General features: G+C 48.2%; 1 protein-coding gene across 1 annotated transcript in view; it reads left to right on the top strand.

Annotated features, from left to right (window-relative positions):
* The window catches only part of SMARCC1 (SWI/SNF related, matrix associated, actin dependent regulator of chromatin subfamily c member 1), a 98,967-nt gene that overhangs the window by 23,202 nt on the left and 48,753 nt on the right, over positions 1-27,012 (top strand). The window contains exons 7-15 of the mRNA XM_054991283.1: positions 270-339; positions 1,076-1,151; positions 5,562-5,687; positions 6,463-6,581; positions 8,293-8,417; positions 11,095-11,154; positions 12,352-12,389; positions 13,345-13,466; positions 21,221-21,292. Of these exons, the coding sequence (XP_054847258.1) occupies positions 270-339; positions 1,076-1,151; positions 5,562-5,687; positions 6,463-6,581; positions 8,293-8,417; positions 11,095-11,154; positions 12,352-12,389; positions 13,345-13,466; positions 21,221-21,292 (808 nt within the window). The remainder of the gene's footprint in view (positions 1-269; positions 340-1,075; positions 1,152-5,561; positions 5,688-6,462; positions 6,582-8,292; positions 8,418-11,094; positions 11,155-12,351; positions 12,390-13,344; positions 13,467-21,220; positions 21,293-27,012) is intronic.

Raw genomic sequence — 27,012 nt, 5'->3', positions numbered from 1 at the left:
CCTGTGGCCCCAGTGCCTCTCATCCAGAGGCATGGAAACAGGTCCTTCCGGTCAACCTCAGAAGCTGTTAACCTTCCAGGTCTGCCCTGCTGCTTTCCGTGTGCCCTCTTCTTGTAGGTGGACATTCCCATTAAGCAAATGGAACTCGGGTGCATTCTCCTACAGTCTTTTTGTGAGATTACTTAAAACGAATGATCTTCTGGTGTTCGATAGGGCTGGGGTAATTTTAATTGTAGGTGCACCTTAAAGGCATTCTTTTTCTATTTCAGAAGAGTGGCTGAGACCAGTGATGAAAAAAGACAAGCAGGTTCTTGTGCATTGGGGCTACTATCCGGACAGGTAAGGAAGAGGGCTGGAGAAGGGCCGGCGTTCATTTGTGAAATAGTGCTTCCTTTGCTTATCAGATGAAAGGGAGCCATTCTTCCTCAACCGTTTCATTTGAAGGTTGATGGCAGGGCTGATGCTTGTTTTCTTTACCGCGAGGCAACGCCCCAGGGTAGATGCAATAGAGCACAGAAAACTGCTGACCTGGCTGATAATACCAGGCAACTCCTGATTGGGTGACAAAATGCTCTGAGCTTGGAAGAGAGATTGAGAGATGCGCATGTACTGGGCTGGAGTGCTGGAGAGCTCGTCACTGAATATGGAGCTTTTCTTGGGCGCTGCCTTGCATTGTGTTCCTTTGGTCAGCCCCTGGGTTGTCTGAGGAGAGAATAGCTTTTCCCCTGAACTGGGGCTTTGCTAAAGTGCCGGGGAGGGGAGGTCTCTTCTCTTTTATCCAAGCAGTACATTGCATTAGAGTCATTGCCAGTGAACCTTTTTCTACTTTCTGACACATTTCAGTGCCCCAGCCCGCACTTTTATGCAGCTGGTGTGTTTTGGGTAGTTTTATGCATACGGGTGATAGTGACTTGTCAATTTATTTCTCCACCTTCGGTGTACAATGCTGAGTTGTGTTTCACGAGAGAGATGTTGTGAGCTTTTCACGGAGTGGATGCAAAACATTATGCCGATGTGTCCTGGCTGAACTGCCCCGAGGGATCCATACACATATTCTCTTTTTATTTTCCTTCAGCTATGACACTTGGGTTCATGCTGGTGATATAGATGCGGAAGCTGAAGAGCCTCCAATTCCAGAAAAACCATGGAAGGTGAGCAGGAAGGAAACGCGTGGATGGTCGTTCTCCAAAGAGCTCTGGAGTGAGGGTCATTTCAGAACCCTCCATCTCCAGGAGTCAGGGCTCCTGAAAGACTAACATGTGGCTTCAGTCATGCTGTGGGGTGCAATGCAAAGTTTGGTTCAAAGCTTAAAAAGTTGACCATTCAGTTTTGCTGGAAAGCCTTTGAGATTTATTTCTTAAAAGCATGATGTTGGAAGAAACTAAGCGAAGACACAGTGTGGTAAGCTTCCTTGAGCCGGGAGTTCTGTAGTAGCAGCAGCGAGGAGCCACAGCCCTGCAGGGCTCGTATCCCAAAAGGATGGGCTCCCTGCTGGTTTTCATGGGTGTCTTTGGAATCGTCACCTGCAGCAGAAGGTGCTGGACCTCAAGGGCCATGTCAGGACTTCAGATTGAGCCCAGAGGCGTGTGGGCAGCCTAAGCAATCCAGCTGGCATCGACGTGACATTATCTCTGCAAACTACCCTATAATGAGCAGCTGGCAGAGTTTTGCCTCAGGTTCATTTTGTGTATATTTCAGTACTTAATATATTACTTCTGGGGAAGAACTGGCTGAGAGCCCTTTAGGGAAATTCATCCTCTTGAGTGCCAAGGAGAAAAGTAGCTGTTTCCCAGGTCCAACATTTAATTTCTGGTTGGTGGAATAATTGGTGAGGAAGCTGCCGTGTCTGTAATTAAGCTGTCTTAAAGTCGTGGGTAGGAATTTCTTCTTCTTACTTGCACTTCATTTCCAGGGAGCGAGGCCTTCTCTTACAGCCACTTCACTGCACCCTGAAGCGTGTCTGATTTAAGGTTGTCCTTAAGTTTAGAACGTAAGGAAGAGCCGTGCGCAGCCAACCAGTTGCCCCAGAGGGCCGAGCAAGCAGGGCGCCGGCTGAGCCTTCCCCATGCTACTGCCCCCTAGTGCTGGTTTGAGGTGTGCTGTCCCTGTATAAGGAGGTGCCCTTCAGTCACCGTGGCCAGTAGCCATTGGCCCTTTCCTCCCTGACAGTAGACTTCCCTGTATGGCAGAGACTTGAGCGTCCCAAAAAGCAACACTTGCAGTCCAGAGCCGTTGGGCTGGAAGGAATGTATGGCTGCTTTATAGGGGCTAGGGTAGGTGTGTGAGGCTGGGGAGGCAGCGGAAGGCCTCTCCTCTCCTGGTGGTAGTAACCATGTGCCTGGATTTTATGCTCTTGTCTGGGTTCCATCTCGGAGAGAGGTCACTGCAATATTGAAATGGGTCTTTATAAAGAGCATCCCCCATTCTGTTGAGATCCTCAGGTGGAGGTCTAGTGTATTTGTCAGACTATGGAATCCCAATTATCTAGAGTTCGTCTCCCCCCTTCTGCAAGAAGCACAAGGTTTCTTGGTTTCAAAAGGTTTATTGGAAGAATATGCTCAGGATACAGGAGTCCACAATCCAAAGACCTGAGGCCCTTGGCTGAACGAAAGCTTTGTTGAGAATGACACATGAAATGAAAGTAACAACACTTCAAACACCCATTCCCAGCCTCCCCCCCTTAGTCCTGTCTGCGAAGGCACGGGAAGACGAGGACGTCAAGGTCTTTGGCCGGAACGGGCTGATAAGAACTCTTTGCTCCCATGGATATATGCGGCCTGGGCACCACCTGGGCCTAGAGGGAGGAAAACTAAACAACTACAGATTATAGCAAAGTAAAATGGCGTAACTCTGGCTAGAGAACTGACAAGCAAACTGACACTCTGACAGTATTACAAGGCTTGCAGCTTAATGAGCGGTTTGCCTTTAGAAAGCCAGAACTTCGTCTGCAAGGAGCAAGCTGGTCTGGTTAATGGTCTGGACTTCATATTAATTGTGGGAAAAGTTCATAATTGTTCAGGTTTTGTTGAACTTGGATTGATACTGGTGGCCTTAGTGGGGTTTTCAGAGTGCTTAGAGGGCTGTGCTGTAGACTGGTTTGAGGCCGATTTCATTTGTTTAGAGAAGACAAAGGATTGGTTACAACAAAACTATTCCTTTTCAGATAGTTGCCCTTCCTACTTGTGACATGACGTGAAACTTTCTTCCCAGATTCCTTAATTCATTTGTCTGCCATCAGCAGAGTAGGAGCATTACATGATGAGAATCAGGGTGAAGGAGCAGAGGAGCTGGTTGCTTCAGGGGGGCTGGAAGGACAGGCCTTAAACTCTACTCCTGTGAAGGCAGAAGAACCCTTCAGATTTTTCTCTGGCGGTACATTTTCAGCCAGAGTGCCTTAGAGTGGTGGGTGCTGTTCTGTTTCCCCCTTGCACTTTGAACGGAGGCATTGAGCGAGTCCCCCTGTCAGTCAGATGGACATAAATGTACAGTGTCTGCGGTCAAGACTAACGGCCCATCTCTTGGACAGAGGTGAGATCCAGGGAACTGAATCGGAACACGTTTTGTGTGGCTTGTGGCTTATCCCTGAAAATTCATGGAGGCCTTCCGAGGGCCCTCCTCTTTTCTCCCTGTGAGCTCTCCTTTTCTCGGAGTGGGCTTCTTTGCTCATCTTTCAGACTTCTGAATGTGGGTTGCAGAGTTGGAAGTGTTTGGGTATCCGTGTGGTGAGAGAATGGGGGGGGGATAACGTCTTTGTGAAATGTGAATGCCTCGCTCTGCAGAATAGTTGCATCCGAGCCATTTCTCTGCATGCATTTATTCTGCAGTGTGGTTAGTCTTGCCACAAGGCAGGAGGTCACAATGTGTTGTCATGATGGCGATAGCTTAGAAGTTCTCAGCACTAAATGGCCCTCATTAGCGGAGAGAGGCCGAAGTGCTGCATGTTCATATATTTGCAGACGGGGGGGGGGGGGGTGTTGTGGTACTAAACGTTAGTGGAATCGTGGCGCAACTTAGGGTCCGTCCATTAGATGCAGGAATGATCCAGGTCAGAGAAGTCCTGCAGTTCTTGGAAACAGGCAAGCATCGAGTTTCGTTTGATAACATTTCAATTGCTTTAGTCTTTTCCCTTGATCAGTCCACTGCTGTGGTACATACGTGCTCCTTACTAGCAAAGGCCTCTGGCTCCTCTTGCAAGAATGCCCAGAAGTGTAGAGTGGCAGCTGGACCAGGATGTCAGGCCCTGCCAGTTAGATCCCCAGTTACTTCACTGCAAGAATCCAGTTAAAGTTTCTTTATTAGAGATCCATCAGTATCAGCACACTCAGGACAACAGCACTGGCAGAAGTGACGTAAAGGGGAACAGCAATGTTAGTTACAGGGCAAAGTTCCCACCCTGGGATAAAGACCGTTAGAATTTAGGTGCACAGGGCCTAGAAGGATGGATGGGGTAAAGGAGGGGAAGACAAGGATGGGCTCATTTCATGTCTCAGGGAGATACGGCTCCCACCGGCACTTCAAGGACACTTCCCATGCCAGTCGAGAAAGTGAAAGTAGCCACCTGAAAGATAAGCCATTCGCAGCTACACAGTTAGACAGCTACACAGATATCCCTCCACACATTCTCAGAGGCCCAGAATACAATACAGAGTATAATAGGCAGCCGTGGCAGATAAGCAGGGCGCCTCTGACACAAGAAAATTCCCAAAGACTCAAGGGGCAGTTAACAGGATCAGAGAACAGATGTGTAGATCAAATGATGCATGGTGGCTATGAGTGGGACAGTTTGCCAAGAAGAACCAACCTCTGCCCTGGACTTGCCAGGTGGCCCTAAGGGAATCCAACCACCTCCCCATCTGCAGTGTGGAGGTGAGAATACTGACCTATCTGATGCCGCAGGGATGTTGTAAGACTTGTGCGCTGAACATGAGGCGCTCTGAGCTTGGGTGATGTGTAATACGGGTGCAACTGTCCATTTTAGACTCTTGACTGATATGTTTTAATCTAATTTATGCAATTTGTTTTTATTGCCTTTATTACTGCCTGCGATCTGCTCTGAGCCCACTTGTGGGGAGAGCAGAATATAAATTGAATAAAGAGTGATGTAAATGCTAATAATAGAGTATGTGTATATAAAAACATTAACAAAATTAGGAGGATTAAAGCCAGGTAGCATGCGATGAGTAAATGCAAGGGCCAAATAGTAGGCTGCAAAACCAGACGTGGTCAAGCAAGGGTGGTTCGTGAAAGGCTTTGCTAAGAAATACACCTGGGAGTGTTTAGAGGAGACGGGGGTCAAGAGAGTGCTCGATGCGTGGGGATGGGGGGGGGTCTGTTTCAGAAACAGGAAGCCGCTTGGCAGAAGGTGCAGACGGAGGAGGCAGCAGAGGGATGTCTTTCGTGAGGCTACGTGAATTCGGGCTGTGGTTAGTCGATGTCTGGTTTCAGGCATACGTTTTCACTTTCAGAGAAGAGTCCCTGTCCGAAGTTCTCTCAGTGTGCAGGAATGATGGCATGGCGGGGGCGGGATTATTCTGAACATTCTGTTGCATTTGCTTTGGTAGGTTCATGCCAAATGGATTCTGGACACAGACGTGTTCAATGAATGGATGAATGAAGAAGATTACGAGGTAGATGAGAACAAGAAGCCCATTAGCTTTCGCCAGCGGATCTATATGAAGAATGAAGAAGTAAGACTTCCCTGCTTCTTGCGGTCCGAGCGTCAACCAGCGACATTGGCAGCCTTCTCTTCCTTTCATGGCTCAAAGCCATTAAGCTCCCTGGGAGTCTTCCAGGGCCGGGGGGGAAAGGATGCTTGCTAGGCATGCAGCTGCAAGAGTTCCTGTAGGCAGAGGCAGAATTGTCTCCCAGTGGGTCTGGGTGAGGAGAGGTCAAGAAACCATCTTTGCTCACCCTCTGTTGACCCGGAAGGGGCCTTGCGCCTGCTGTTTGGCTTAGAGCAATGGTGGGAGTGGGGTAGGGCAGTCCTATCCAGGATCTTTGTGGTTGTTTTGTTTCCCTGGGGGACTAGGTTTTGTCATTGGCAGTTCGTATGTCAGAGAGAATGTTTTTCCCCAAGAGGTCGTTTTTAAAGCACGCAAAGTGAGATTTTTTTTTTTGTGAGAAGCGGCTAGTCCTGCGTTCCATCCCTTTTCGTTGGAAGTGGTACAGTCCCAGAGCAGCTTTACTGCAGCAGCTGCTGGTTACGTGAACTAGTTTTGGGTGCCCGGGACTTGCAGAATATTCAGGCGCAGAAACCAGACTGTGCCTGGGAGCTTCGGTGGGGGGTGTCCGTCCGTGTATGAAAATTTATGAGCAAGGCCACGTTAGTAACTGCTGATAGCGCAGAACCGACTTGGGTGGCTAGGAGAACACGACTTGCCTCTGTGTGTGGCGGTGGGCCGCAGTGAGCTGAGTTTAGCTGGTACACGGAAGATTGGTGCTGAAGGTTTCATTCTGTAACAGCCAGTCCGCAGCCCGGAACGCCGAGATAGGAAGGCGGCTGCAGGCGCCCGGAAAAGACGGCACTCTCCTTCTCCTCCACCCACCCCGGTTGAGTCGAGGAAGAAGGCTGGAAAGAAAGGGTAAGTGATCGAAGGAGTGGGCAGCTTGAGATGAAAGTGAGCGTGGTGTGGTGTCATATTAGGACCAGGGAGACCCAGGTTCGAATCCCCCCTCTGCCATGAGAGATTGCAGGGTGGCCTTGAGCCAGCCACTTGCTCCTAGCCTCACCTAGTTGTGAGGATAGAAGGGAGGCAGTGGGAACAACGTTGTTTGTTTGCTGTTTGTACACGCATGCCTTCACTCCCCATGATGGGCAAGACTCAGGTGTGCACACGCGAGTGGGTATAAATGCCCCGGATGGCTTTGTCTGCATCCTCAGCTGGCAACCATTGAAGCTCTTCCATTCAGGGAGAAGCGGAGGGTCTCGGCGGTGTTGCTCGATCCTCTCTCCCTGATGTAGTCTTGAGTCCCCAAACAGACCCAAGTGATCTCATCTCCAGAGTACTCGCGTTGTCACTGTATGTTTCTGAGGGGAGGTCTGGAGTCCCGGTTGGGGGGGGTGGGCTGAAGCAGTCCCCTCGATGCTCAGAAAGGCTCAGCGTGGACAGGGCTGTGCAGATCCAGAGAAGGGTCTTTTCACTGATCACTGCAGAAGAGGCCTGCAGCTTTCCCTGAACCGGGTTGGGCAGAGTCATTCGGAGCTTTCCTCTGCTGGCGCAGCAGCCGCTGCCCTTCTTGCTGATCGTTCGTGGCTCCCTCATCTTACTGGTCTCCCTGATTGGTTGGAGAAACAGTGGCCGCACCAGAAGGCAAAAAAAAAAGTGGTCATTAAGATTTTCTGATCCCACAGAAAATCTTAATAAATACTTTCACCTTGGACCTGGTCCCCCCTTTTTATCCTCCCTTACTGATTCCCAGGGTAGCCCAGTGTTTCTTTCTAGGGGCAGTTTTTTTTAACTCCAGGCCACATTTTCAAATTCTATTTTTTTCTGCCCCTGTGGGGTTCCCCCAATTTGCAGAGTATTTTTCCCTGTTCTACCTGACACCCTTTGCTAGCTACATGGGACCAGGGTTTCAGAATCGGAGACAAAACTTGCTTCGCATGTTAATTACTAACATTTTCCCAGTAACATCCCCCTATCTTTGGGTTCCAGCGGGGGCTCTCCAGGCTGTTTTAAGCATTCCAGATTTCTAAAGGAAATCACTTTTATTGAAAGAAAATTTTGAACCACACAATGAAGTCACAGATGTAACAGTCACACTTGCTTCTGTGTTACACACACATTCGCTGTAGAGCTACACGAGATCTTTACGTCCCTTTGGTGGAGGAAGGTACGGGGTGTGGGTCGCAGCTCCGCAGGCAGGGTTGGACGGAGGACCTCCATAGTAGTGGAGGGTTTTGATTCTGCTACTGCTGTACGATCGACAGAGTTGCAGAAAGCTGTTGTAGGTCGTGGGCTGCCCAGTGAGTGCCACCATCCTGGATCCAGAGGAGTTCGCCATGTTAGTCTGCAGTGGCAAAATAGCAAAGAGTCCAGCAGCACCTTTAAGACTAACCCACTTTATTGTGGCATAAGCTATTGAGACCCACAGCTCTGTTCGTCAGATGCATCGTCAGCTTTCAAGAACCACAGCTCTCTTCATCAGATGCACGGCTAACTCCTCTGGGTGTGTGACCATCCTGGAGACATCCCATAGGAACGTGGATCATGCCCATGCCAGTGTTGATGCGGAGCGCGTTTGACGTAGATGGTGGCTGGCGAAGGTTAATTTGTGGTTAATTTGTTTCAGACAAGCCGGTCTTTATGGGAGAAGGCGGGGGCAAAAGGAAGACGATGACCAGGAGGACCTCACGAAGGACATGGAGGATCCAGTCCCTGTGCCTAACATAGAAGAAGTGGTCCTTCCTAAAAACGGTACAGGGGTCCAAACGCTGGACCTGTTGTAGCTATCCAGCTCCGCATGGGCCTAAATATTAGGGAGTTGAGGCTTCTGGGTATTCTTGCTGCGGTGAAGCCGCTCAAAACATCTTGCCAACAGGTGAAGTCAGTCTCTCTGTGCTGGAGCAGAGCGCTTCCAGTAGCTCAACAGATCCTTGGGACGCACCCTGTGTGTGGGTGTGTGTGTGTGTGGGTATCACCACCGAGCACAACAGGCTCCCGCCCTCTCACTCTAACACACGGGTGCACCTGAGCTGTGCCTGCAGCAGGATGGGGCTGAACTCACAATGTGTTCTTCATTTGATGTTGTGTTTTCATCCCTCTTTCACAGTTAAAGGCCAATACTTGCTTTGCTTGTTTGGGGGTAAATGTTCCTCTTGGAGTCCCGAAGCCAGCCCTAGGCTGGCTGCTTCCTGACGCCTCTCTGGCGGCACTGTTCTCGCATGCCCCTCCCAGCGAGCCAGGCCCCCTCTTCTCTCCGATCTCTCCCTGCAGTCCCTCCGGCTGCCTTACTGTGTTCCGGCCCCATATTTGGCTCATGGTCCTGTGCTTCGGTTTGAGTCCACAGCACAGGGTTCGTGGCAGGGAGAGTGAAATGAACGCAGCTTCCTTCTGGCTGCTTCTGCCCCTGAATGTCCCTGCGTTGGAGGCAGCAGGTCTTGGCTGCTGTTCCATTTAGCACAAAATGGCATTGAGGCACTGCAAGTTGTGATCGGACAACGGTCAGCAATGCATCTGGCACAGGGCAGAGGAACAGCCGGCCCCTGAGGCTAAGCAGGACTAAAGGCTGTGGGGAGGCAGGCAAATCGGTCTTGGCTGCTGGCTGACAGAGGCCCTGTCCTCTTCTGCGCAGAGAGGCCGTAGCAGTCAGGGACCTCTCCTGGGCTGTTGTCTTGCAGCCAACAAAGCAAACAGTTAACATGTTGCAGATTCAGAAATTCTAGATGTGTAAGTCTTGTCTTCCTGTAACTGGTCTCCGACAGCTGCTTGTGATCTCACAGAATTAGAGTGGATAGTGGAAACAGTTTTGCCTTTTTTTCTTGGCTCTCTTTTTTACAATTTATTTCCAATACTGGGCCCTTGTGCATTAATTTCTCAGCCTTAAATACGTAGGCGTGGATTTCCACTAGCCTCCCCCCACCCCTGCAGCCCTAAAATGCCCCCAGGAATTGCATGAGAAGGTAGTTGGATGTCTGTGGCAGGAGGGGGGACATCAGCAAAAGTTGCCCTCCCCCATCTCTGAAAGGCCCCCATGGGGATGGAAGAAATTAACAAAATGGTCCAGTTGGCTAGTAGTAAAGGAGGAGTATGGTAGGAAGGGCTTCTTGGGCACAGCCTGCTCACTCCTGATGCGTGGCACCAGTCAGAAAAGAAAGCACAATAGAGAGAAGCCACGTTTTCTCTGTGGCCTTCTCTCAGCTGTGCACAGGAAGCCCCATGTGGGCCCTGTTCCGTCTCTCCCCGTATATTCCCCAGAGGACTCTCCGATCAGGAGAAAAGAAATTGCTATCAGTCCCCGGCTCCAAGGAGGCCCGCCTGGCCTCGACTAGAACAAGAGCTTTCTCAGTCCTGGCTCCTACCTGGTGGAACACTCTGTCTACCGAGACCAGGGCCCGGCAGGATCTCCTATCTTTCTGCCGGGCCTGTAAGACAGAGTTGTTCCGCCAGGCTTATGGCTGAGGCTGGGCCTCCACTGGCTGGAGGATATAACATCTACTCCCCTCCCTATGAGAGCTGCCCACCACTGTTCTGAAGCTGCTGCCATGTTCAATTGCACTGTTGCACTTTCTGTAATCAACGAAATTGCCGCCACCAAGAAAAGAGTGCTGCTATTTTTAATATCTTTATACAATGTTTTTAATGTTTTATGTTTAATGTTTAATGAAATGTTTTAAATGTTTTAATGTTGTTATCCACCCTGAGCCTGCTTGCGGGGAGGGCGGAATATAAATACGATAAAATAAAATAAATAAAAAATAATAATAAAGGCAAGGAGGCCTCACTGCCTCCGTTCTGAAGGCTCACCTCGGGGGGAATAAAACTTGCCAGTAAAAATGGCTAAAGATTTAGCACAGAAATTGGCCAATGGTCAATGTAAGAAGTTGCCAACTAAAAGCAAACCTGAATGGAAAGGTTTTTATGGTCCTTTAAAAAAATGTTTCAAGGTATGCAATTCTGTGACGGTGGATCAGCCCTCCCCCTCAAACTGCAAAGTTTGTGGAGTTGCAGGCAGTAGGCTGGGCTTAGGCTGAGGCCTGGTGGGGATATCTGTGTGGGGAGCCTGACCTGCTAGCTCGGTCCGGGCGTGGCCTGTGTTGGATTTGGATACTAGCCAGGGGCGCTTAGTGAGGGACCAGGTGTAACCTCTCAGCCTGACATGCCTCATAGGAATGGCATGAGGATGGACGCTACCCTGACTTCCTACTTAGCAGATATGATCAATCGGGCAAAGAAATTCAGTTGAGGTTAGAATGCTGCTTAGTTTGTATAAATCCAAATAGTGGGAGTGTGTAGTTCATCAGCAATCGAGGTGCTGCCTGTCTGCTGGGGAGAGAGAGAGGGTGGTTGGGTTCACGTCGCTGAGTCTTACATACCATGATAGCGGAGGATGCACACCGTGACTTCTTTTCAGACTTCCTTAATTTTTTTACAGTAAACCCAAAGAAAGACAGTGAAAACACTCCCGTGAAAGGAGGAACAGTAGCAGACCTTGGTAAAACGACATTCTTTACTTTGCACTTTTAGTTGCCCGCGCCTTCCTTTCCATGAGGCTATTTTTCCTGGGTTTGCAGTTCTTCTTGACCTAGGGGCGTATGGTGGCAGTGCTCCATATACGTTGATCCATCCTCGGAAGGCTTGCATTGTAAAGAAAGGAGCAGAGAGGAAGGAGCCTGCAAAAAGTCACCAGGAAGTCAATATCCTTTGTCACCTTTTTTGCAGCTGCCCTTGGTCTGTTTGTTCAGCCATGGATGGGGGGCGGGACCTGCTCCAAGCTAAAACTGCTGACAGTGCAGTGGCAAATCTATTTGCAGCTTGTAGCACTGTATATAGGGCAGTTCTGAGTTCTGCAAAACAGTATAGCTAAGGCTGAATCTGCATAACATTTTTATAATAGTTACTTATTACAGGCACACAAAATAAATACTGGGCCCCGTGGCACAGAGTGGTAAGCTGCAGTACTGCAGCCCAAGCTCTGCTCACAACCTGAGTTCGATCCTGGCGGAAGCCGGGTTGAGGTAACCGGCTCAAGGTTGACTCAGCCTTCCATCCTTCCGAGGTTGGTAAAATGAGTACCCAGTTTCCTGGGGTTAAAGCGTAGATGACTGGAGAAGGCAATGGCAAACCACCTCATAAAAAGTCTGCCACGAAAATGTTGTGATGCAGCATCCCCCCATGGGTCAATAATGACTCAGTGTTTGCACAGGGAACTAACTACCTTTACCTACTTTACCTACTGGGCCCTTTAAAAGGAGCACCAAATATTTCTACATTATAGTGCTGCATGTTGGACCAGAGGCATACGTTTCTTGGCAGTTTGCTTTCTCCAGGCATAGAACTGCAGCCTTGACTGCCAAGCCCTGCAGTGTGAGTGGGCCCCCCTCCTCGGGGGGGGGGGTAGAAATCCGAGTCAGGGCCCCTCCTCCAGATCTGAGCTGGCCCCTAGGTTCATACAGAGGGAGGCCTTGCTGCAGCGCTGGTCGTGCATCCAGGCATAGCTAGTGAGGTTTTCTGGAGGAGGAGTGGAGCACTTCTGAGTTCACCTGCAGGTGGCTTAGCGGGGGGGAAGGGGGTGTTCTGCGTGTTCTTCTCCTTGCTCTGAATGCTGCCCTGTTGGCATCCAGTGGTTCCACGGGTGTGAAGGGGGGGGGGCAGGTGAGCGCCACTCCCTTCTCTGCTCTTTGTCTTGCAGATGAGCAGGATGAAGAGACCCTCGCTGCAGGAGGAAAGGTAATGCCAGCCTTCTCCCCCGCCCCTTCTGTCCAGCTTTTAAAAGGGATGGTGTCCGTTCATTTTTGCAGGGGGGGGGGAGTTCTTGGATCAGAGTATTGGGTCTTGACGTTCCAGGGGTGGGGGTTCAGTAGAACGTTGAAACATTTTGCTCAGTTTTTCAAAATTGTCCCCAGAGATCGTGAAGACCCTAAGTTCATGAAGATACTCCTGAGGTTGACAGGTCTGGAAAAAATGTGGCACTCAAGTCCAAAGGGGGTATTTACCAGCACCATCTTGTTAACAGTGCTGCCAGTGGCAAAGGGAGTCTGTCCCGCAAGAAGCCCACTTGCCCTTGGGGGGCTGGGGGGGGTATGGACCGCTCAGGAAAGCAGCTAGTGATTTAGTCACTACACCTTCCACTCTTTGCTGCACTCTGGAAGTTGTACAAGATTAACTAACCCATTTTACCCTGTTGTTATAAAAGTTGCCCTGGGTCCGCTTTGTAGAAGCCTGAGATGGCATTATGTATCGGCTCTTGAGGATTGCGCAAGGATCTTTACTATTTCACGTTATCACGGTGGCTTATATTTGGCACCCTGTAATTATTTCTACAGCAGTTGTACACAAAGGGGGGGGGACTTCTGAATAGCTGATTACTCATCCCCAAGTTTCCTCCAGCGAACAGCCTTCATTGACGTTTCCAGCAAGCAGTCACATTAGCAGTTGAGAGGAAGGAATAAAGTGGAGCGGAGCAGCGGACGGCCGGGGACGCAGGGTTATGGGAGTTCTGGGTTTGCTTCATACCCTTTTGTGTCTCAGTGAAGGTAGTTTATCCCACTGGAAGGCTAGCTCCTGCCAGCCGACTTACCAACATAATGTAATCTCCCATCTTTGCTGGTTTCCTTTTATTTGATTCTTGCATGCTTCACCCACATGCTCCATTCCAGAACGCTCCGTGTGCTTCCTCCTGCAGGAAGATGAAGACCCCAACAAAGGGGATCAGAGCCGCTCAATGGACACTGGAGAAGACAATGTCACAGAGCAGACAAACCACATCATTATCCCCAGCTATGCATCCTGGTTTGACTATAACTGGTAAGAAAAGAGTCTAGCCGACTCCCTGCTGCGAGGAGTCCAGAGGCTGTTTTGCATGACCTTCAGGGGGTTGTGTCCTACCACTCTGCTCAGCCAATATTCATGCATTTCTCCATTCCGAGGAGCCTTCTGTTGGTGCCGGGAGCTCAGACTTCTGTGGAAGTCTGACACAAGTGGAACAAGTTGCTGTCAGCCAAGTAGCGCTGTAGGATGCACCATGTAGTTGCTATTCTCAGAACTGCTTTGGAGTGACTTCTGATATTGTTTAGATGAGCATGAATACTGGCACCTAAATCAGGTAGCTGCTACCTCTCCCACCACTTCTCTGCTCTGTTTTTAGAGGTACTAATAGAATCGCAGTGGGGTCTTTGCTAAGGGCATGTGATAATTCAGCTTTTCTGACATTAAACTGGTCTACATCTGATCCCTGCCCGCGTGGGGAAGAGGGAAGACCTGGGAAAATGGGGGTTACATCTCTTGGAATAGCATGATGGAAGAAAGGCAGGATATAAACATCATAAATCGTGCAAAGCATTGTAAAGATTCCAGGATGGCAGCTGTTTTGAATAGCTTGGAGCAAATAAAGAGGCTGGCTAAAAAGTAAAACGTATTTAGGCAAAGAGAACAGAAATTCAGGCACATAGTAGTGCTCTAATTTAAAAAATAATAATAATAACATTCGATTTATATACCGCCCTTCAGGACAACTTAATGCCCACTCAGAGTGGTTTACAAAGTATGTCATTATTAACCCTGCAACAAAACACCCTGTGAGGTGGGTGGGGCTGAGAGAGCGCCTAAAAGCGGTGACTGACCCACGGTCACCCAGCTGGCTTCATGCGGAGGAGTGGGGAATCAGACCCGGCTCTCCACATTAGAGTCCTGCGCTCTTAACCACTACACTAAACTGGCTTTAGGTTTAAATGCCAGGTTAAAGCATAACATTCAAAGTCACAACTATTTTACAAATTTACCTTCTGTGGCTTCTTAACAGTTAATGGATAGCCAATAGAAAATGAATCATTGGAAATAAAAATGAATGCTAGGTGATGAATGCTAGGTAATACGTCCTGAACACAGTGAATTCCTGGATGCTCTTTAATACAAAAATGCTGAACCAGATGATCCAATAGGCCAGTTGTTGCAGTGAGCCTGCCTCTCCATCATCACTAAGGGAGAGGTGTGCAGAATAAGTGTGAAGCATTTCAGTGTGGATCCATGCTGGCTTTGGAAACCACAGCCTTTGACTCTGCATTTTCCTTTATACCCAAGAGAGCCATTTCTTTAGATGACATCTGCAAAATGCCTGTGTGCAATTAGTGGAGATACAATATTAATCACAACTCCATTTTCAAGCAGGGATTAAAGTTTGCATAGCTAGATCTGGGGTATGTCTAAACCAAGTATAATAAACTTAAGTGGAAGGGAAGGGGGTCCACCTAAGTTGATTTGCCCCCAGAGGTAAAAAGGGTTTCATGGCTTCTTTATGGCTCCTCGGAATCCCTGTTCACACGGCCAGTCGTTCTCTTGAATTCCTGTTTGGTCCCTAGGTGCAGAGAAGGGGCAGGCTGTGACTATGGTCACTCCTGGGCACCTTTTCCGACTGACCGGAGCCTGTTCAGCTCCGCAGTGATACCTAGCTGAGGGCAGTGAAGCAGCTGCAGCGAAAGTGGGAGTGTCCTGGACAAGGCCAGCCCACTTGGGGAGCCTGCTCTGTGGTGGGGGTGATGGCAAAGAGGGCTCCCATCGCATTTGCACATTTGAGCTGTTTCTGGGGGAAGGGGTCTTCTTGGTGCTTGGCTCCCAGGCCAGTCATAATGGCTGCTCAGCCAACTGGGACTTCCTTGCCGGGCGCTTCATGTTGGGCCCTCTTCGGTGCCAGCGGAAGTTGCTGGCAGGTCTTTTCCCCCAGCAGCTGCCGGTGAGTGTTGAAAAGACAATGCCAAAGGCTGAGAAATGTGCACGGATGGAAGCCAAGCCAAGCATGCTGCTCTAGCGAAAAGGAAGCAAAGTCAGTCCTGCTGCCTCTGACACTGGGGGTGGGCTTCTTGTACTGGTGGGGAGAACACCGGGGGTCCCGCCCTCTGTGGATTCAGCTGCTCACATTTAGTCAGACTTGCATGGCTCTCCTCTGAGGTTAGGGATTTCATTTAAAGTAGGTCAAACGGCCTCTCTCCTCTTTGCAAAATCCTCAACCGTGTAGAGCCTTCTCCCCGGCTAGATTCAGTGCTGTGCCACCAGCGGTTCTATCTGGCAGGTTCCAAAAGGCAGCCTGTCCTGCTAGACTTCGTCCATGTAAGCTAGAACCCATTGAGACCGCCCCACGTGTTCTCTTGACCCTGTTCTTTATGGCTCTTGGAAATTCCCGTTCACACGGTTGGTAGTAACAGGACAGATGGGCCTGTCTCATTACGTTAAAGCCCAGTATGTCTAGAATGACGATCTTTTCTGGCACAACCGAAAAGGTTGCTTTGTTTCTTCAACGTGCCGTTAAGATTCGTCAAGATCAGAACTAGTGATATTCCAGAGCTATAACTAAATTTTACCTGTATAGCTTTTTATCCTTTTATTGCTGTTGTCCATGTAAGAGTCGGTCTTTAAAGCCTGAGGATCCTGGTGCCTGGAGAGAAAGGAGGTTGAACAGCTGCAGAACCCCGCCTCTTCTGGCCCAGATGTGCGACTGAAGCTGCCGCCATTGCTCTGAGCAGTGATGTTCGTTGGGGAAAAGTTGGGGGAGCGCAGCCCTGTTGAGTCTCCCAGCTCCCTCAGCAGCTTTTGATACCATTGGTGGTGCCGTCCTTTTGGATCACGCAGTTGGGAGCTCGAGTTACTGAACTTGGGTAGATCTGCTCCTTCCTGGAGAGTGGATTCAGGTGGCACTGGCAATCTTCTACTTGGCACGTCTGCGCTGCAGTGATGTAGGGTTCTGTTGTTTCCCCTGTGCACGATCTGGGGATTTGGTGTCATTGGTGTGAAGTTGGTACCCAGCTCCATTTCTTCATTACATCTCGCCCAGGTGTGGCAGGGTTTATGCTACATGCTGAGGGTAATTAACTGGATAGAAGCGTACCAGTTAAAGCTCAGTCCAGACCAGATGAGGGTGCTGTTGATGGTTGGTTCAGTTCACCGGGGGGGGGGGAGGTGTTCAGCTCGTTCTGGAGGAGTTACATACCCTCAAGGAGCAGCCCCCCCCCCCGGCTTGGGAGTGTGTCTGGATCCAGTCTCGGCTGTGGGTAGCCGCTGGGTTTATGGCACAGAGTGTCCTATTTCAATGGTTGCTGTGGGTTTTCCGGGCTGTATTGCCGTGGTCTTGGCATTGTAGTTCCTGACGTTTCGCCAGCAGCTGTGGCTGGCATCTTGCCAGCCACAGCTGCTGGCGAAACGTCAGGAACTACAATGCCAAGACCACGGCAATACAGCCCGGAAAACCCACAACAACCATCGTTCTCCGGCCGTGAAAGCCTTCGACAATACATTGTCCTATTTCAGTTGGTGTGCTGTTTGCATTGCCTGCTTGGATTTTTGCCTCCGTTGCTTTTGTAACATCTGGGGAAGTATTCTGTGTTGGGTTGTCTTTGAAGAACACCTGCTCCTTTCATCTGGTTCAAGTTAGGCTTTTGACTGGGTCTGCCTTTACTCCACTTATTTTGCTGGTATCGAGACATCTTTGCTTGTGTCTGTATTGTTTATGGGCCCAGTTCAGTGTTCTAGTCTTTCCCACTCTATGTGGCTTGGGACCAGAATTTATGGTCAGTGCGCTTTATAGATATTGGGCCAGTTAGACCCTCTCAGCCTAATCTACCTCACAGAGTTGTTGTGAAAAATCAGTAGAGTCAAGAAGAATCAATATGTGCTGTTCAGAGCTTTTTGGAGGAAGGACGGGATAAAAATGTGATTGGTAAAATATTTGGAAAACTGTTTTCTGCTTTCATCCTTTGAGGTATTGGTGTAGTTACCCTCTACTGAGATTAGGGGAGTGATGGCCAGGATAGGACCTTTTCTGTGCTAGCACCCCAGTTTATGCATTGAATTTGAGATTTCTAGTTGGAATCCCCAGTCTGATTTAAATCAGAAACTGGGTCCTGGCTTTGCTTCTTTTTTTCCAGTGGTAAATGCGAGTGATGCTTTCATACACATTTCTAACCGAAGGATAGCACTCTTCTAGTGCCTTTTCCAAACTTCATTGGTGACATCTTGAAATACTAGTTTAAATTGTATAAAGATGTGCACACTGTGTGCCATCAAGTCACTTCCAACTTACAGCCACCCTGTGAATTAATGACCTCCAAAAATATCCTATCATTGATAGCCTTGCTTAGGTCTTGCAAATGGAAAACCATGGCTTCCTTTATTGAGTCAATTGTATAAAGGTAGATCGAGATGAAATAACTTTGACTATAACAGCAGGCCCCTCACTCATCATAGGATGTGGGCTGGGTAAAATGGCATTCTTCTCAATAATTGATTTATGTATAGAGAGCTGGGTGGCACACTCAGTTTCAGCCAAAAAGTTTCATTACCGTATTTGCTTGGGGGCCTGTGAGCTCTGTAGTACTTTTCTTCATGCAGTTTGAAGATGTCTGTGATCCTTCGTGGTCTAAAGTGTGTTTCTGTAATGTATGTAGACACAGCTAGTCTGAGGAAAACATTTTTGAATCCAAAGCATGTTGAGGCATCAGAAGTAGACTAGACCGTGTCCTCAAATGGAATGCAAATTGGTCTGAGATAATTGCTGTTCAGAGACTTGCGTCATTTGGCTGCTGAACGGCAGGAGGTATTTTTGCATCCCTGCCTGCCTGTTAGCCCCTCTCCTTAAAGGTGCATCTCCTCAATGATAAAGTGCTCTTTCAGGAAGCCAGACACAGTGTGCCAGGGTGAACATTCATTGCTTTCAGAAGGCGTAGAGACTCTTTGCCGTTTATCCTGCAATTTCAGCCTAGTCACTGTTTAGTTGCTTTGTGTGTCTGTTTACAGCTTCTAATGCTAGGGCCTGTGGTGCCAGTGCCCCAGTTAAATTAGGCCTTTTCCGATACCAAGTCTGGGATCCACAAAGGGAAGCTGAGCTGCTCTTTCCCTGTTCCACATTGAATAGTTGAACCTTGTGCCGTATCACAGGGACTTAATTCAGATATCACACCCGCACCACGGTTTCTGACTGCAGTAGATGCAGGCACTTCCAAGACAGAGTCAAGATTTGTTGGCTATATTTTGGCATTGGCCCAGCAAGCACCCAAGACTCTTCAGCGTTGCGGAAATCCAGCAGGTGTGAAACTGGTCCGTCCCTCTCACGGGAGATGTTGAGTGCATTGCATGCATGTCTCCCGTGGACTCTCACATCTTGTTGCAGAGCTGTTGGAGAAACCCTTTTTAGATGCAGTCTAATAATTTATCAATTAAAATCACTGCAGAGAGTAGGGTGAGAGCAGGTACCATTAGAAGAGAGCAAAGGTACCCAGGGAGTGTTTTGTATCCACCGGATCAGATTAGACAAATAATACAGAGTTTGTTCGTGTCAGGTATCAACCTGCTCAGCTGTCAGCATGGCATGTTCCCTCCCTTCCTCCTGCCATTAGGTGGAATGCAGAAATTATGGGAGGAAGTCTTCAGCAAACTCCAGTTGATTGTAATATCCAAACGTGCCTTAACAAACTGAGGTTAGTTTTTTTCCCAGTTAACTGGGATTCTTAATCACCATTTAATCCTGGTTAAGGAACCTAATTTCTAGGCAAGAAATTGATCTTAGTTTCAGGTGGCCACATTCAACTTCGGCAAGTAATTGGATTTAGCTGTCTTTGGCCTCTGCGTATTGCCCAAGGGAGAGAGGAAGCACAGAAGCTGGCAGCTACCCAGGTTTGGGCCTGTCACAGGTGTGTGGTGCCTGAATTAAGCCACTGCCTCTCCCAGTGCCCTGGATGTCCTGCTCCTCAGTTGAGGCTTCAGGCTGGTCAGTGGTACTGTTTGATCATGCAATATCTCTGGCTTGGTAGGTAATCCTTACCTGTTCCATTTGTCTTTCATAAAACACTCTTTGCCCTTAAGGAACCAAGTCAATCCTAGTATGTGGCTACTCCTTTTCCTATCATTCCTGGAGGCAGGAAGTAGGTTGCAATTTGCATCTCCGTTGGTACAGACGTCTTTCCCCCTCTCTGCAGCTAACCACTCCATGATTTGCTGACACCTGCCCTTCAAACAGCTAGAACTAAAGAAAAGCACTGTCGTATTTAAAGGATAACAAAAATTGATTGCAATGGAAACAACAGAAAATTCATATCACCCAATTATTTTCAGCCTGAACTTTTGAAAACCGTGTTAGCATTTTGGTTGTTCTGTAAAACAGAAAATCTGTTTCGTAATTCCTCTAATGGTAAAGGGATTAGATGCAGAACAGTGCGTTACAGGTACGGAGTGTCTTAAAAGCTTTTCAAGCTGAGCTGAGAGATCAGGATTTATATTTTTAAAGGAAGAAAAACCCAGCGTGGACTGAGTTGCTTGTTTTTACACTCTGAGGATGACTTAACTTCGCACTCTTGTTTTCCCTGCAATTGCAAGAACAGAAATGCAGTAGGTTTCACACATGCATCTCTCCCCTCTCCCCCCCCCAGTACTATGCTTATTTGTTTGCTTAATTTTTATTCTTTTCATATGTAAATTGCTTGGGTGGAATCCAAAGGTCATTTTCTGGCCAAAGCAGAAGAGCCATTTTTGCTGACTGCATCAGTGGAAGAAGGTAGCCTTTAAAGGGGAAAGGCCAGGCATGTGCAGGTGCTTCCCTGGAGGCAGACCTCAGTCCTGGCCCTGCCTTGCTCGGCAGTGGGATGGGGGCTTCCGTAGGTCCTTTCTCAATTAGGCCTCTTATACCCAAACACTAAAAAAGAATACTGAATGGATTCAGCAGCCCATCTGCTCCTTCACACGCCTTCTCCAATCACATGCAAACACGATCTTGCAACGTGTACTTCACCGTTGCCAGTCCCCTCTCCCTTGCCATTGGCAATAGCGGTGAGTGTGCTGCCAGCCTCCCTGTACCTCGAGCCTTGGCAGTATCCGTGCATATTTGTGTGTGTGTGTGCTCTTGCTCCTGAATTAATGTGATTTATTGTTACTCTGCTGGGTTGTTGTTTGCATTGATGATTGTGACATTAATTACTGTTTTTGTTTTTACGTTGGTGATTATAGCAAGAGTCCAGTAGCACCTATAAGACTAACAAAATTTGTGGTAGGGTATGAACTTCCTGAAGAAGTGAGCTGTGGCTCACAAAATCTCATATCCTACTACAAATGTTATTAGTCTTCTAGGTGCTACTGAACTCTTCTCTACTGCTACAGACAGACTAACACGGCTAGCCATCTTGATCTGTTGGTGATTATGTTTGTTCTTAATCTGTTAGCCACTTCAGAAGACAAGAGTCACTGGAAAAGGCCATAATGCTAGGAAAAGAGGAAGGCAGTAGGGAAATCAAAAGACCTCAAATGAGATGGTTTGGCTTAATAAAGGAAACCTCCGGTTTGCAAGATCTGAGCAAGGCTGTTAATGACGGGACATTCTGGAGGTTGTTAATTCAGAGGGTAGCCCTAATTTGGAAGCGACTTGATGGCACGTAACACACCCGCAGCCACTTCAGAAGCCATTGACTGAGAAGTGGGACAGAATTCTAATCAAGTATCATGTTTGTGTTTAAAAGCCTGGCAGTCACAACGATTTTGTAGTGTGGACTCTGCTTTTGGCTGACCCGTATTCTCTTGCTTTCTGATAGTATTCACGTGATCGAACGCCGTGCTCTTCCAGAATTCTTCAACGGGAAAAACAAATCAAAGACCCCAGAAATGTGAGTAGTGTGTTTATCTCATCGTTTGTCACAAACTGGATTTCAGTATCCTTGGCTGACATGAGGCCATTATTGCCAGCTGCAGACATGCCGCTGCCAATCTTGTAATCTTATTTAGGAGATCAGGAGCACTGTAGTGGCTTGTGCATTTCTCACACCTCCCCCTCCCCGTGGGTATTTCCTCTCCGTTTTATAGATTAACTGTGTTTGTTGAAACAGAACATACATTAGACAACATGAAGCACAAGCAGTAGTCATGCTTGCAAATACAGGTTCAAACATTATGGTTATGAAAACTGCCAGTGCAAGACATGACATAATTCAGTCCATGTTAGCCCATAGAATGCTTCATGGATCTCTCACTGTGGTCTGCATCAAGCCTGTGTTTGTTTGTGTGTGTGTGTGTGTGTGCGCGCGCGCGCGCATGCGTGCGTGCACAGCCGGTGTGTCAGTTGCCAGGATTTCCCCCCACCTTGACTTTGTTTTTACATGTGTTTACTTGTGGAGCTTTTGGCAGAACGTGTGCATTCTGTCTGCTTTGCTTAGATCAATTTTGAGTTTTGCACCTAATTCTCAAAAGAATCCTAAAGGATTTATGCAGGCATGACGAGTTTTTGTTTGGTGGTTTTAGTCCTGGTTCTGCCCCGCATAGGGTGCATGCCGTGATGCATGCATGCTCTTCGTGTTCAGAAAGGCTTGTGCACACAGCAGGACTTTCAACTTCCGAACGCAGCACCCGCCTGCCACATCAGCAGCTGCTCTTCATACGTGCATGTTGCTCCTCACAAGTTTCCGAGGAAGTATTACTGCCTGAGAAAGAAAGTGGAAAGCCGCTTTGGGCTTATGGGCTGGTCTTTGAGTTGGTACCCAGGTTACTTAGAAGCCAGTCACTCAGGAACAGAGGAGTCTGCATGCTGCCTGTAGCATAGCAAAGGGCTGTACAGTCATTAAGCAGGGTAGACGTGAAACATCTTTGGGATAAAGACCCACGTATGGATGTGAAGAGAGTATACATCTCTGTTTCTGTGACTAACTCAACCCTTACTCGTTTTCTGTACTGTGGGTCTTACATATATGCAGCAAATATATGTGAACCTGGGCAGATCATGAGGGGGAGGGCAGGAAGGGCCGCATCAGGGCTTAGTTCTCGAGGCCCCTTCGTACATTCCCAGGGTAAGGCTACTCGCCACCTTGGGATCAGGTGCAAATTTTCCCCAAACCAATTTGGCTAGGGAGCCTGATGGTGTTTTGACATCTTCTAGGCATGAAGTAAGGGCCACTGGGTGTGTGTGAGTGGGGGGGGGGCATTTTTGAATTTCCTGCATTGTGCAGAGGGTTGAACTAGATGACCCTAGAGGTCCCTTCCAACCCCATGATTCTATGATTCTAAATCATCCACTGTGCTAATATACTCAACACTTTTTTTGTTTAAATTTATATGGTTTTATTTACTTTGTATATAGTCCACCGTTCTCTCTGAGACTCCGTGATTTGTACTCCCAAGGGTATGTGTATTTTGAACACTTTTCCTACCCATTATTCGGGAGTTCGCCCACTGCTTCTACATCCAGGGAAATCCCTAGTTATGCAGACATCAGGCCTGATCTCATTGTGCAGAGGCTTGAGGACCCCCCCCCCCCCCCCCCCGCCGGTGGCTGTTTGTTGATAGATTGTGTTTCTCCCATGAATATCCCAGCTTGTTTTTCAGAAAAAAATACTGTTCTTTTGCCTCTGGACAGCCAAGATTTTGCTTACTAACATTTTGCATAAACATTTTTGCATAAACATTTTTGCATAAACTCTGCATCTCTGCATGGGTTTTGTATGGTTATGTTTTAAGTTAATGTGGAATAAATTTATTATAATAATAAAAAAAAACCTCTGCATCTTCTGACTTGCTGTGGATCCACTACATGCAAGATGTCACTTTGTTGGGCAAGATAAACACCATGAATTCCTTCTTCATCCTCCCTGTGCAGCACTTAAACACGGCTGCTAAAACCAAAAAGCGAGTCCTAAATCTACTGATGCTTTCTGGCAGGTTTTTTAAAAAGCCCGTGCTCCTCTTGAGTAACAAACGAGGCTGGAGCAAACGGCCGTGGCAGATGTTTACCAGGCTGCACTATGCTGTATGATGGCAGAGAGCTGCCCAGAGTAGGAAGCAGACCCTTGCGTGACAAGGTGTGGCAGTTAGTGTTGGACTAGGCTCTGGGAGGTCTGGGCTCCCAGCCCCATGCTGCCATGAAGCTGGACCACCCTCTCAGACCACCCTCCCTCCCCGGGTTGCTGTGAAGCTAAAACGGGGACGGGTCAACCATGAACGCCGCGGCCCTGGAGCTCCTTGGAGGAAGGGCGGGACGCGCTAGAAAATGTGAAGGGGACGTCACAAGACTCCTCTGCAGCCCTGGCTGGAGCGATGCAGACGATCCGCTTTTTCTTGCTTAGGACAAAGGCTCTTCCATAGGTCACAATCAACTCCCAGGGTTGTGCCCTCACCGCCTAAAGGAAATCTCTCAGTGAAGGCCCTGGAAACTCTCTCGCAGTATTGCTACATTCTTCACGAATAGGCTTCTAACTAGCATTCAGCAGCATTGTCACTCACATACAGTGCACGGCATGAAGGTAGGAACGGCTGTTGCTTGGGTCTGAAAGCGAAGGTTTCTCCCTCGTCTCTCTAAATTCTGCTTCTGAATCTCAAGGCCCTTTTAGTTCGTCTGTTACGAAAGAGTCTGAACTGCTTTCTGCCTTGTTTGCCATTGCAAACAAGATTTTCCTTTCTTCCCCTGCAAACGAAAGAGAGAAAAACAGCTCTTTATGCATGGTGGATATTGGCTGTGACCATAGGCTTCCATATTCACAGAAACAAATGGCACTTTGTGTTTGTCTTGGGACCTTGGCTGAACTTGGGGTGCATTGTAACAGCTTGTTAACGGGTTATGCATGGCTTGCTTATGGTGGCACAAAGAAGGCTCCGGTCGCCATGTCTCACGCCAGCTGCGCCTTCTGTTGCCACGGTTACTGAAATGGAGTGGGCGGCCGCTCATCCCCGTTGTTGCCGTCATCGATTGGAGTGGAGCTATCAGCCAGGCTCCGCTAATTTTTTTTTTTTTTTCAATAACTACAAAACACTACACCAGACTATCACAAGGAAAGGGGAAAGGGAAGGGACAAAGGGGGGTGGAAAAAGAAAAGGGGGGGGAATGAACTACAAACACTAAACACTACACTTCAATGTTTCCCTTCATACTGTCATAATACAAAAATAGCTCCATAGAGTAATGATGGAGTGGTTAATCATACAGAGAATAAACATTTCAAATTCTGATTAAACTTTCCTCCCCCTTCTGGGTCCCGGACGCAATTCTCTCTGTGCAACTGCTGTTGCGATGCTCTCCTCCTCCTCCCCCCCCCCCTCCGGCTCCTCCTTTTCTTCGTTCTTGGTGCAGCAGAGTTCTGGGTTTTTATTCTCAAAATCCTTTAGTTGATCTTCTGATAATATCTTATAGGCCTGATCTTTATATCTGAACCATATTCCTTCCGGGAATAACCATTTGTACTTTATTCCATGGTCCCTCAGAAGAGCTGCAAACTTTTTATATTTAAAACGCCGTTTCCGGACTAGAAATGGAACGTCCTTCAAAATCTTGACTTTCAAACCCATAAAGTCCAAATCCGCATTGTATGAGTTATATAGGATGGTGTCCCGAATCTTTTTAGATGAAAAGTCAATAATGATCTCACGAGGCAACTGTCGCTTTGTTGCATATTTTGAAGAAGCCCGACGGACCTCCAAAATGGCGCTTTTAACCTCTTCTTTAGTCGTCCTCGCGGGTGTCGCCAATAGTTCCGAGACCACCTCCCACAGATCCTCTTTTTCCTCCTCTTTCACGTTTTGGAGACGCAAAATTGTCTGCGTTCGTTCCACCTGTAGCCCGATCAGCTGGTTCTCCACCAACTTCAGCTCCTTTTTTGTAGCCTTCACAAGTGACGCACTTTCCAGAGCAGACTTCTCTGCCCCCCCCCCCGCTGCTGCCTTAATGGTTTTCACCTCGCTTTCATAGGCTCCGCTAATTTGAAGTGTTCAGTGGATGTTTCATACATTTGTCCTGCATCCAAACACACAAGAGCAAATTCAAGTAGGGACCTGCTGTTTTTAGATTTTAAACAGGGAGAAAAAAGCAGCATGTGAATTGGTCTAGCTCCTGCGAGTTCTGTTTTTAAAACGTTATTCCTGTCTGGGTTGCCCCTTCCTTGGCCTCTGTTATTGAAATACCCTGGACATACTCCTGTCTGAAGCCGCTTTGAGCACAGAGATGTCTTGATCCTGATGGGCCGCACTGCAGGACCGAATGCAGATTACGGTCCGGAAGGGTTCATTCCGCTTCCTTGCTTGTTTCTCAGCTGTGAGGAACAGATCCATGTTGCCAGCGTGAGAATGTCTCGTTACCCAAATCATTCTCTGTGTCAGGCCTGTCAGGTGTATAGCACTCTCCCCCCCCACCCCCCACCCCCATGTAGAACTATGCCAGGGCAATTATTTGGGACCATTTCGATCTTGTCTGTAAAGGTTATTTTCTAGAATAACCTTACTGTGATGGAGAGAGAGAATCTCAAAGAAGAAAACCGTTATCCTTCTAACAATGAAATGCAAAGGAAAGCAAAAGCGTAAAGCAGTGTAGCAATACAGTACCACTATCCTAGCAGTGCTGCCTTTGGTTGTTGCCCTTCAACCAGGCGCGCTGTGGAGCATCTCAGCAGGCAGGTGCCTCCCAAGGTGGGCACCTCCAAGGAAATTCTTGCCCATTCAGGGGGCCCTGGTCGATATTTTATCCAGGACTCTGTGGCAGTCAAGTCAGAGGATCTTTTGGTGGTGAGCAAGTACAGGGATCCAGGGAGAGGAGGGCGTTCTATTATTTCAGTCTTTTCCTTAAATACCCTGGGGGTATGAGAGTAACAGATCGGTAAATGAATTTGAGCTTGCAGCAAGTGCTGTATGCTAAAAAAAATTGGTTTGTATGAGTTGACATGGTTAACATTGGGATTACGGTTGTCTACTGTTTGTGGAATCTCTTGTGGACAGAGACACCAGGCTCTTCTTCCCCTGATTTGTATCAGAATAAGCCAGGCCTGGAACTCAGTCCAAAGTAAAGATAGATGAGTTAGAACTCTGGGTAGCCATGGAACTGGACTCCTATTCTGAAGAGCTTCCAGATATGCCGTGGTGTAAAAGCCCAGCTGTAATTCCTAGTATAGGCTACGATTTCTGCACATGGTCCTAACGTTGAGAAGTGTTCATTCGAGAGCTTTGACTCTTGAAAGCTTCTACCCTGAAAACTTTGTGGTTCTCTAAGGTGCTACTGGATTCGAATCTTGCTGTTCTACTGCAGACCAGCACAGCTGCTTACCTGAAACCCCCTCCACTGTTGGCAGATCAATATCAGCTGTTCTTGGCAGCAGCACGCGCTCTCAGATGTACAGCATTTTCCCCATGAGTCAAGAGGGAGCCTCTGCCCTTCTCTCACTTCTTGTGGCTCCTGACTGGTTGGCTCACAGCTCCAGTCTTCAGCTGCAGGTATTTCTTATGAGGACTGGGGGTGCTTGGCTGCAAACACTCTCCCCCAATGTGCTCTCCAAGGCTAGACTTTTAAATGGCTTTGGATTGTTGTTGCCTGGCATGACTCCCCAGGGGAGGCTGGAGCAGTAAGTAAAGGGTGCCGTGC

This window comes from Eublepharis macularius, chromosome 11, assembly GCF_028583425.1.
Source record: "Eublepharis macularius isolate TG4126 chromosome 11, MPM_Emac_v1.0, whole genome shotgun sequence".
NCBI classification, from domain to species: Eukaryota; Metazoa; Chordata; class Lepidosauria; order Squamata; family Eublepharidae; genus Eublepharis; species Eublepharis macularius.
This window is presented reverse-complemented; position numbering and strand designations above follow the sequence as displayed.